Source organism: Ailuropoda melanoleuca, chromosome 6 (genome assembly GCF_002007445.2).
Source record: "Ailuropoda melanoleuca isolate Jingjing chromosome 6, ASM200744v2, whole genome shotgun sequence".
NCBI lineage: Eukaryota > Metazoa > Chordata > Mammalia > Carnivora > Ursidae > Ailuropoda > Ailuropoda melanoleuca.
Genome location: NC_048223.1, coordinates 99188649 through 99200144, shown reverse-complemented (window position 1 = coordinate 99200144; position 11496 = coordinate 99188649). Strand labels below are relative to the sequence as shown.

Below are 11496 nucleotides of genomic sequence, written 5' to 3'. Positions count from 1 at the left end.
CCCCGGGGGCCCTGCGCTGCGCCCTCGGGGACCGCGGCCGCGTGCGGGGCCGGGCTGCGCCCTACTTCGTGGCCGAGCTCGCCGCAGGCCCCAGCGCGCTGCCCGGGCCGTGCCGACGAGGATGGCTGCGGGGCGCCGTTGCCTCCCGCCGCCTGCAACAGCGACGATGGCCCCCAGCCGGGACGCGCGCCCGCGACGACGACCCGCACCGGCTCCTGCAGCAGCTGGTGCTCTCGGGGAACCTCATCAAGGAGGCTGTGCGGAGGCTTCAGCGAGCCGTCGCCGCCGTGGCAGCCACGAGCCCCGCGGGCGCCTCTGGGCCCGGAGGCAGCCGCAGCGGACCGGACCCTGTCGCCCTGCAGCCCTCCGGCGCCTTGCACTGACCCGAGGCCCCTGGAGGAGGAAGAGGACGCCGCTGCGCAGACCCTACAGCGTCCTGCCCTCCCCAACCCTGAGCTGAAGCCGCCGTCACGGTCCTGGGAGCGACCGCCCAGGCTGCGGGGAGACGCGTGGGGGAGAGACCTCAAGGCGAGAAGTTAACTGGCCCCAGCGAGGCTGTCGGAGAACAAGAGCGTGGAGAAATGCACCGGCCAGGGCGCAGACGTGCCGCGTGAGAATTTCCCCGGCCACCTCGGGGCCAAGGACCTGGGATAAACTGGGAGAACTAAGGCAGCTACATGCATCGACTTTTACCTGACTTAACCCTTGGGGGCGTCGTGTGCTTGGATTGTTTAAAGATTGGGCTCCAAGGGGCGGGTATCGCCAGGGCTTTATAACAATACTTGAAAACTAATGATACGCATACATTTTCTTTATTTTCCGGTGGAAGAGCTTAGTGGAAATGGTGCTACAACTGCTGTGCAAAGAAATTCCGGAGGGAAGAAGGATGTAAAAGCTTGTTGGTGGGGGGGGGGTTGCCATCACCCCCTTCTTCCCACTTAATTGGTGTTTGGTGGTGGGTGGGAGATGTGAGCTCCTGTTAGGGGTTAGAGGGAGGTGGAGAATTTTGAAGGTGGGTAGAGTTGGAGTTGAATGTGGACTTTTTAACTGACTTGACCTTGCCACCTGTGGTTCAAGGTCACAGTTTGCTGTGCGCAAAAGGCTGTGGGGTTCCTGGGAGAGCTAAATTCACCCCTGTGTCTTTTCTTTCTCCTGCTCCAAGAAGAGCCGTGTCTGTGCTTTGCTACCTCTTGGAGTCTGCCCAGGACACACACAGGCAGAGAGGGACAAATGGGGATAGTTATTTGTTTTTTCTGTGCTTTCCTCTTTCTAGAACTCCTCCTCCTCTCTTGGGGCCACTCTTCGCCTTGCCATGAGCTTTCTGAGAAACAGTCATAAACAGTCTCCCCTGTTCTCCCAGCCAGACTTTCTTACTCCACCCTTTCTGGTGTCTGCATGGGGTAGATGAGACCCTGGCCGTTTTTCCGCTCTGTTCTGGCCGCGTGTGGAGCCGTGGGCCTGAGACTTCGTGAGTCTTCATCCCTCATGGTTTCCTCCTGTCACCAGCTCTTCTTGTGAGTGACTGAAACCGTGTTTAAAATGTGACTCTCCGAGAGGAGAACCCGCTGGCTTTACCCTTGTGAAACTTGACGGCGCTTTAAGTAAAGTGCCACCCCCAAACTTAAGGTAGCTAAACCAATTTTAAAAACAGATTCAATGGCTTGTTCATCCTCCAGATGTAGCTATTGACGTACACTTCGCACCGGAGTGTCAGAAATTGTGGTGGTCCTGATTTATAGGATTTCTTAATTAAAATGTCTGCTGAATAAATTTGGTTTTGTTTTGGAGCGTGGTTTGGCTTTTTGGTGGAATGTGGGGGAGAGAAAAACACATAGGGGGTATGATACCTTCATAATTGAGTGTGTCCTTGGGGGCACCTGGGCAAATGGTTGGAGCCAGCTTTGCTCAGCATAGAATATAGGTAGGGCTGCCGTCCTTCATTGTTTCTGGGTTGATGTTCCACGAGATAAGATTAAGTCCAGGTTTTTGAAACCTGCTAGATGGGCTTCCATTCCTTTTGTGAAATAAGAACATATTCCAGAAATGTTTTCTAGGCTGGAGGGCAGAGGCCAAGTGACTTGCTGTGTCTGGACGGGGTGGGGGGAGGTGATTTTCATCTGGATTTTTGTGTGAAGAATGGGGAGGGCAGAGGCGTTGCCATCCTTTTCTCCTGTCTCGCCAGTGACCCAGTCTTGAGCTATGGGTTAGAAAAGGAAAAATAGTTTCACAGCCATGCATTTGGTAGTTATAAATGGCTTGGTTAGAGCAGGCAGGGGTTAGATTAACTGAAGGTTTCCTGTCCTCAGGCCCATCTTGCCCGGGCGTGGAACTCTTGTTGAGTCCCTTCCTACTTGGTCCAGCCCAGAGGTCTGCCAGGCAGCCGTCCTAGGTCCTCTCCTGGTTAGCACCTCTTCCTCCCTGGCCTGCCCACCACTCATCCACACTGGGGCTGCAGGAGAAAGCTGGTACTCAGTGACTGGGTTTGACTCAGCTCTGCGACTCATCAGCCGTGTCATAATGAGCGAGTCACTGCTCTGTGCTTTTTCTTTCTCGTTAATAAAACAATACTACCTAATAGGGTGGTTGGGAGGATTAAATGAAGATCTGGATGTCTGAGATAACTTATATGTTCAAAAAACGATAGCGGCTAATTCTTGGCACCACCACGGTCTCTTCCTCCCAGGGGACCCATATCTGTCTCGTAAATGTGCGACTTGCCCTCACTAACTTCAGCCCCCATGAGCACAAGCTGTCCCTAGCCTTTTGCTACTGTACCCTACAAGTCCCTCTTTCTAACTCCCAGAAGGCTGCCTCCACATAACCTTGTAAACCAGTCTGTCCCTCTGTCATCATTCTGGGGGTCGTATTCCCTGGGCACACATGCTAAGTACTATTCTGGGTGCCTTAAATCACTATATCATTTCATTATGTCATGATTTTATGGGCCATGAGGTAGGCACTGTTTCCTTCATTTTATAGATGAGGACACAGGCCCAGGAGACTGAGTGATTTGCTGGAAGTCACCACCTTTTAAGTGGCGAGCTGGGATTTGAACCCAGGCAGCCTGGTTCTGGGATCTCCTGTTCCTCAACCAGAGCTTCCAGTATACTATGCCACCCGTGTGAGACTTTCTTGACACCATTTTCTCCCATGTTGGATTTATTAAGATTTCTTAAGAGCGTCCCACAGACCTTGACCCGCTAAGTACTTAACACAGTAGCATCACTGTTGTCAAACCTCTTGAATGCCAGCCTCATGTGCAAGGTTGGGGGATCCGGGTTTGAGACATCCTGGAAGAATTCACAAGCAGATTTGGGGCCAAGGCCTTCCTGTAAGTTATAGGAATTGCATAAGAGAGGCACGGATAACAAACCTCAGGTTGTCTGTAAGATGAGGACATAGGGCCACGGTGGTGCCGTGTCTGGCACGACGAGCGGAAAGGCCCTTGAGAATGAGGGCCCTCGGGAATGAAGTTAGGATGGCGTGTGCAGACAAGGAGGGAGGGTCTACAGGACCTGGGAAGCCAGGTAGAGAGAGGGAAAGCGACGTGATACCTGTTAAGGGCAGGTACTCTGCTGGCACATTTTATAAGACGTGACTTTGCACTTTATAATGGGGAAAGGTAGGAATTATTGGTGGTAGAGCGGGATCTGAACTCATGGCTCTGAAACTGATCCTCTTGCCTCCTGCCGGAACCTACCCACAGCCCGTGAATGGCCCCTGCTACTGATTCAGCCATTTGCAAAGACCGTCCAGAGCCTGGGCCTGAGCCAGGGCAAGTGTGTCTGTGTTGAGGCAATGACCATTTCCAAGGACTTGCAGCTTGCGATAGCCCATTCCTAGTACTTGGCCTAGGAATGACTGTGCCTGGGATAGCCCTAGCCCTCCGGAGTGGCTGGGCACAGAACCGGGGGTGTGGGAGCCCGCAGAATTGAGACAACTCTCATCTGAAGGAGCTGGGGCCTAGGTTTCCCTGGTAACATTCTGCCAGTCTGGAGCCAGAAGGTCCTGAACAATAGGGAAGTGGCAAGCAGAAGCTGGTTGTTGGAGTGGGGGATGGGGCTTGATTGGGAGTTTCATATGGGAAGTTACAGGGACAACAGCCTGGGGCCTCATAAATGACCAGAAGTTGGAGCGGAGAGAGCAGGGCTGAAGCGAAGGATTCGGCAGTTGGAACTAAGCGGGGTGGATGGAGCCCGGGAGACACCGGCCCTTGAGAAGCAGCACTAACACCAGCGAGTGTACCCAGTGCCCACCAGGTGCTAGGCTCCAAGTACCTTACGAAGACAACTCATCACATACGTGGGAGGAAGAAAAGTAAATAATAGGAACGGACGTAGGAGTAGAACCAAGGGAGGCGAAGGTGGATCGTAAGGGCTGTTGGGTGTGCGAGTGTGTCTACACAGGCGCATGGGCGTCGCACATGCACGCAGAGCTTATCTACATTATCTCTGCGTACATCCTCTGTGGTTAGGTCCAGGGTATATGGAATCGGAACGTGCTCAGTGACTTTCACTATCTTTTTCGCACCTGAAGTCACTCAATTTCCCCCCTTGGCACCATCAAGCCTGTGTTTTGAATATCTGCGCTGTGGTTCTTCACCTCCTTAACCCCGCTGAAGCAAAGTACGATGCCTGGTGCATCTGGAGAAAGGTGAGGATGACTCCAGTCTGGGGAAAGTTTTTGGGAAAACCTAGGAAATCAATTTTTAACCAAGTTAGGTTGTGGAATCTAATTTAGTAAAAAAGAAACAGGCAAAAGGCAGGCCAAAGGTAACAAGATGATAACAAGCTTGTGATTTTTTTTTAACCCACCCAAATCAATAAGTCAAACAAACTGCCTGAGCAGGCTATCAGTTGGGGGTTGTGAATTTTACCTCCTTATGAGTCAGTTACTTGATAAAGGGGAGCAATTAATAAACTCCTTGATAGCAGATTTAGCTTCGATTCTGTTCTGGCGTAAGTCGCAGAGAAGGATTCCTTCACACAAGCACGACAGAAGCCCGCGTAGGAATCCCGGGCACGAAGGGTTATACACAGTGGTTCCAACAGCCAACAGTCAGGTCCCCAGCCCACCGTGGCAGGACAGTTTGTGACATAAGGCGCTGTCAAGTGGGACAGCCACCCCTATGACCCCTCCTGAACCCTGCTGTTCAAACGTGTCCAGACTGGGCACCCTGTCCTTCTTGCCTCCCCAGGTGGGCTTGTCCCTTCGAGCGTCTTCCCTTCAGTTTCTCCTTCAGCACGTCCTCCGTGGCAGTCAGGCAAACACAGGTCTCTCCTGTTTGAGAAGATCCTTCCCCAGTTTTTGCCTTTTGGCTGCTGTCCTTTCTTTTCCATCTCCTTTGAACTTCTAGGAACCACAACTCCTCACCCCAAGCACCCCACTTCCCCGGCTCTACAAGTCTGTTGAAATCGCCCCATTTGTTTGCTCTGCAAATATTTACTAAATGCCAATACCCAGGCAGCGTTACTAAATGCAGCTACGTTTCGGGCAGTGGCCTCGGCATTTTTACTAGCAGTAGCCCGGTGAATCCTCACAACCCTGTGAGGCAGGGACTTTATTACTATCGGAATTCACAGATGAGGAACTCGAGGTTAGGTTAGGTGACATGACCTGCCCAAGTCACAGGAAGCAGCTTTGAAGGAAAGAGCCAGAACTGGCCCCACAGGCCGTCTGGCTCCAGAACTGACATCTTCGATGCCACAGGATACTGCATGGAGGCCCATGATTTTGGTTTTCTTTTCAAAGTGTGTCTTGTCTTTTCCTCTCTCTTCCCACCAAGGCCCTTATCACCTAGTGCCTGGATGTTATAACAGCCATTCAACTGCTCTGGCTGACCATAAATGTTCTCCCGAACCTCAGACCATCCCCCATGCTGAGTGGCCTGATAATCTGCCCAACACATCTTCCTCATCTTGTCCTCTGCCATCAAAGACTATTTGATCTTTTGGGGAAAAGAAGACATTCACATACGAGCTCCTGAGATAACCCTATAATCACAGTAAATAAAATGAAGAGTAAGAACACAATGGACTCCAAGATCACTCCCTGTGAAGAAATTGCATGATTTTCTCAGTACAAATTAGGAACACGAGTGGACGGGGTGTGCACGCAGAACTTCAGCTGAGCATTGAATTTGAATTAGAAGGGGATGGTTTTTCTGATGGGGGCATTAAGAGCTGTGGTCCCAGGCTGTCCTCAGCACAAACCCTCCCCTTTGTAATATTCCCTGCTGCTCCTACTCTATCAGTCCCAATCCTGATCTGCTCTCAAGGTTTGGGATAAAGGGGATTGCCTCCCTTTTGAGATTAAACCTCTTCTCGACTGAATATTCCCTTCCTCTGTACTTGCCTTGACACCTATACAGCTCAAACAGCTAATCTGCAGAGGAAACTGGTTTGTGCTTTTTTTTAAAAAAGATTTTATTTATTTGAGAAAGAGCACACAAGCAGGGGGGGAGTGGCAGGCAGAGGGAGAAGCAAACTACCCGCTGAGCAGGGAGCCTGATGCAGGGCTCAATCCCAGACCCTGGGATCATGACCTGAGGGGAAGGCAGACTGAGCCACCCAGGTGCCCAGGTTGATGCTTTTTAAGAAACAGATTGAAGAAGCCTTTAAAAGGTAGGATTTTCCACAGAAAATAAACTAGTGGCCTTTATGCAATAGCTTCCAGATTTGATTTTGATGTTTTATTATTTGAGTGTTTACTGTTTACTGTTTGCTTCTCCTGCATTATCTAATTGAATACTCACACAACTTTTCAAGGTAGGCTCTATTCTTACCCCATTTTGCAGATGAGTTCATTAAGATCATTGAGATTAAGGACCCTGCCCCAAATCCCACAGCTGCCTGTATGGAGGCAGTGGAAGCCTGCCTGCAGAGCCCACGCTCTTATCTCTCATGCCTTCTGGGAAACTGTGAAGGGCAGGTCACTTGGTCTCCTTTCAGTTATGGACAGACGACCAGGAAGATGTGCTACATGGGAAAGGTTTTGCTCCTTTGCCTGAACCAGCCTGCACGGTGTTCCAGCGAGTGCACCTCTGAGTGGAAACCTCTCTGGGCTTCCATCACTAAACGAGGCAAGAGCACTAGACCGCCTAAGGCTGAGCTCTCCCTGGGCTGACATTCTGTGATTACTGAGCATTGGTGGAAGAGGGGGGAGCTAATTGAGTGAGTTAGTAATTTGGTTGCCAGGGTAACTCTTTCCTGATTGGAAGGAAGGGATCACAGGGTTCAACACAGACTTTGCTGGATAGGAAAGTGGTGTCTGATCTTCGTTCCATGTCTCTGCTTATGAGCTGAAAAAGGAAGGGTGAAAATTGAATCCAAATATTGTAGCATTTGCGCCTAATTTAGAATGAAATCTTGGGGCGGGCGACTCTGCAGTCCTCCGTGAGGCGTGCCATTCTTTTCCTCACAACACTTGTTGTTTGCCGCTTTCTGTGTTTTAATTTATTTTGGATTTTTTTCATTGACTTTATAGCTTGGTCTTTTATCTCATTCAGGCCATTTTCTGTGGCCAGCTAGCTGTCTTCATGGGATGGTGAACATTTTGTAAGAAAAGGGTTGTGGTGTACCTGGTGGAATCTGGGGTAGGGTTTTCCGGGTTCCAGGGACAGGGCTGGCATGTTCAACAACAGCAGGCAGGGGTGTCATTCATGTGTGGAGTTGTGCAATGAACAATATTGGACTATGCATAATGGTGTTAGGCTACTGGAAAGAGGCCTGAGCTGGGAGCCCAGAGACCTGGGATCTAGACTCTGATAGGCCTTTGACTTCATAAGTGACTTCAGTAGGTCACTCTGCCCTGTCCCCTTCCGGGACTATTTTTCCATCTATAAAATGGTCTAATAACTTAAAACCATTTGTGTAAACCTTGACTTATTCCGGAAAAGGATTTTGGGGTGACTGCTAAGAGCTGCAGGATTTTTAAAAAGAGGGACAGTTAGGGTTATAGCATATTTAAAGTGCCTGATGCTAGGCATTCGTTTTCTCCAGTCTTCCTTTTTTAAGGAGGGAGTAGTACTGCACGAGCCCCATGGTTGAGTCTAGCCTTCATCAATCCTTACAAGAAGTCAGCTCAGTTTGTGCGGTGGCATCGATCATGGCCAGTTTAGCCCTGGATTGCTCCTAACCTTTTGACCTCCAGGAAATCCCAGCCCCACTAAAGTAGTGGGGCTGAGGAGCTCAGGGCTGCTCCAATGCCAGGGGAAGCCAGCACTTGACCACTTTCCTCCTGCTCAGTGCCCAGGGGTGGCAGCCACCTGCCCGGCTGGAGCCCCCCCCCCGTTTGTGTTAGAGCCCCCATAATCACGCCTCCGTTGCTGAGTGGCACTGGACAAGACTCCCACAACACTTCCTGGACGGGTTGTGGGAAATAGCGGGCTGGTGTGCTCTGGAGGTGCCTCTCACAGACCATCAGGGGCTGTGTGTGCATTTGAGAGAATGGGGTGGTTATAGATGCCAGGCATTGAGTCCAAAAGGGTGTTAGAAAATCAGGACTGTGTCATACAGCAGTCAATCCAGAAAGCATTGTTTCTTTCATGAGAAACTGAGGACCCAGTCGTTTGGCTACCAAGGGGGCAGTCCTGGGAAGGAAGGAATAGGGACTAGAGACTGTCATCTCCAGTACATGCCAGTCACCATGAACATTTTCCTCATCTCACTTCTCATCTGTTGTACGGATGAGGAAACCAAAGCCCACAGAGGTTGAGCACCTTGACCAAGGACCCCATTTAATAAGTGGCCTTGAACCTGGGATCATCTGTTGCCTACTGTGGCTCCTTCAGAACAGACTGAAATAAGTCAGAAAAGGAGGGACAGAGAATGGCTGTTAGGTAACCGCTTAGGGACAGCATGACAGCAAACATTCCAAGGGCAAAGAGAGGAGTCCTTTCAGACGCTGCCAGCCAGCTTTCCCACTGTGGGTTTGTATCCTGATCAGCCCCTAACCAAGAGCTGCCCCAGCCTTAAGGACTGCCTTGTGAAACAAGTCCACCTAATGACCACAGTAGAAAGAAAGAAAAAAAAAGTGATGAGCCTCCCAGTCTGCAGTGATGGGCTGATCTGATATGTCCTCTGCTAATACAGTCAGAGGCAGCTTCATAAAACATCTCCATCACGGACTAGTAATCCAAAAGGCTCTAAGGTTTTAGTGAATGGGATTGGTCCAAAACCTGACCTCACTTTCATTTAATTTCATGCCAGCACCAATACACACCCAGCCGCGCAGACCCTGCTTAACTAGTGAGCTGCTCAGACACAAAAGCGTCTAATTACCATCCACAAGCCAGGCTGACAAGGATTTCAAGTGTTTTTAGGTTTATGGATTAGAGAAATGTGTTCTGTGCATCTTTTCTACCGGAGGCAAGAATAAGATAAAACCAACCAACCAACCAAACAAAAACCCAACAAAAATCCCAGTGCATTTATTAAAAACAAGTATTTCAGTTAAGTTAAACTCCTATAATCAGGATAGTTACAATTCCAGACACTCCGGTGCGAAGTGTAGATATGTCAATAGCCACATCCGGATGATGAAGAGCCATTGAATCTTTTACAACTAAAACACCAACAAAACGGTTTTCGATCCCTCAGAGTAAGTGAACAGTATGCTAAAAACACTTCACCGCGCTTCACAATGGCAAAGCCTGCAGCTTCTCCGTTTGGAGGGTCACATTTTCTACTCGGTTTCCTTCACTTACAAAGGCGAGCTGGCATGGCTGGGGGAGGGGCAGAAGGAGGAAATCAACTCCGTCAATCCAGGGAATTGCAGCTGTTATTGCAAATGGCCCCGGAGAGTCCATTATAAGCTGCTGTGCGAGGCTGTGTCCCCGGAGTGCCAGTCACGTGGCGTCTCCCCAGCCCCCAGCCCGGGCCCCAAGGAGCGCTAGCACCGCCCGCTTGGTGTAGGACAGAAGAGCCGAGGGGGAGTGCCGGGACCCGAGGCTAAGACTCTGGGCAGTTTCTATGTAAGCCCAGGGCGCGGCCGCCCGCGGAAGGCACCGGCGCCCGGCAAGTCCCCGCCTCCCCACACCCGCGGCGGCCGCGGTGCGCGTGTCCTTAGGAGACTCCAGTACTTGCAAAACACCGAGCACTTCTCCCGAGTACAGGCAGAACCCGGCAACCCTTCTGCTCTACTGGAGCCCCGCAACCCTGCGGGCGCTGAGGAAATAGTGACCTTGAACCCGAGGAGGAGGGGGCCGGCTGTGAACATATTTTAGAGAGGAAGGAGGGCTCGCACCGCGTCTCGCCTTACCCTTTCCGCAGCACCGTCCGCCCCCGCCTCTCATCCCCATCGCGCGCAGGACCTTCCCCCGCCACTCTGAGAGCCGCAGCCAGTTGCAAAGCGGAGGCAGAGCAAACGTTACTCCTATTCAACTCCCCAAAGGTCCTTTCTTGGTACCGCGTGTTTTGTATTAAGAATCGCACCCACAAGACACGAGATGGGTTTTTTAAAGAGTCGTAAATTTTCAAGTCTGGCAGTTGGAGGTTCTCCCTGAAATGATGGTCTACTCATGTTCCCCTCCCCCAAAGTGGATCAGGAACCAGCCCTGAAAAGGTAAAGCAAGTAATTGGGATCATCCTCGTCCTTTGGGCGCTCGGCGATCCTGAGACGCGTGGAGTGTGGCCACATGGTCGCCGGGCTGGAGGGCCCCGAGAGGCTGCGTGGAACCGCGCGCTACAGCGCTGGGGCTGGTCACACCAAATAAGGAGTACTAATGAATGTGAGCTTGGGGTGCATTCTGTAATCCGCCTTAAATAGGGCCAAGTTCTTCTGTTTTTCAAACCCATTGGGGCCCTCCATTAGTTCCCCGCGAAAATAGTCGCGGTTTTTCCATTCCTCGTGTGCATTAGCTTATTTTCCCGCTTCCAAAAACGCGAGTTCACCAGTCTGAGTAGGGAAGCAGCCCTCAGGGGAATCCCTTGCCCTCCAGGCAGAGGCTGGCCCTGTGGCCACTCCCGGGGTGTTAGCTGCCAGGGACCAGAACGCCGTCGCCAGTTCGGAGCTGCGCCCTCCTCCCGGACGCTGCCGGGTCGCTGCAGGCCGCGCGAGGGCTGCGGGGCGAAGGGGGCTCATGCACTGGGGCCGACAGAGGCCCGGAGAGCGGGCGTTGGGGAAGCTTTGCGTGTAACTGCAGCCGTCTCGAATGAAGCCTCCGCACGGCCTCCTTGATGAGGTTCCCCGAGAGCACCAGCTGCTGCAGGAGCCGGTGCGGGTCGTCGTCGCCGGTGCGGGATTCGGGCTGGGGCCCGCGGCGCTGTTGCAGGCGGCGGGAGGCGGCGGCGCCCCGCAGCCAACCTCGCCGGCACGGGCCCGACAGTGGCTGCGGGGCGCCCCGTTTGTCCGCTCCCGAAGGCCCGTCAAGGCCGGGCTGAAGGGCCAGTGGAGACAGCGCGCTGGGGCCTGCGGCGAGCTCGGCCACGAAGTAGGGCGCAGCCCGGCCCCGCACGCGGCCGCGGTCCCCGAGGGCGCAGCGCAGGGCCCCCGGGG

At 52.3% G+C, this 11496-nt stretch overlaps 2 protein-coding genes across 2 annotated transcripts in view; one reads left to right on the top strand and one right to left on the bottom strand.

Annotated features, from left to right (window-relative positions):
* FRAT2 (FRAT regulator of WNT signaling pathway 2) overlaps positions 1-1787 on the top strand; it is a 2413-nt gene extending 626 nt beyond the window's left edge. Inside the window, exon 3 of the mRNA XM_034663614.1 lies at positions 2-1787. Coding sequence (XP_034519505.1) covers positions 2-383 — 382 coding nt within the window. The 3' untranslated portion in view covers positions 384-1787. The remainder of the gene's footprint in view (position 1) is intronic.
* A 2924-nt stretch (positions 1788-4711) lies between these two features.
* FRAT1 (FRAT regulator of WNT signaling pathway 1) lies at positions 4712-11491 on the bottom strand (the record flags this gene model as incomplete). The annotated part of the gene is made up of 1 exon (XM_034663613.1): positions 4712-11491. A coding segment is annotated over one exon (519 nt), but the record flags the coding sequence as incomplete, so codon positions are not given.
* Positions 11492-11496: the final 5 nt, after the last annotated feature.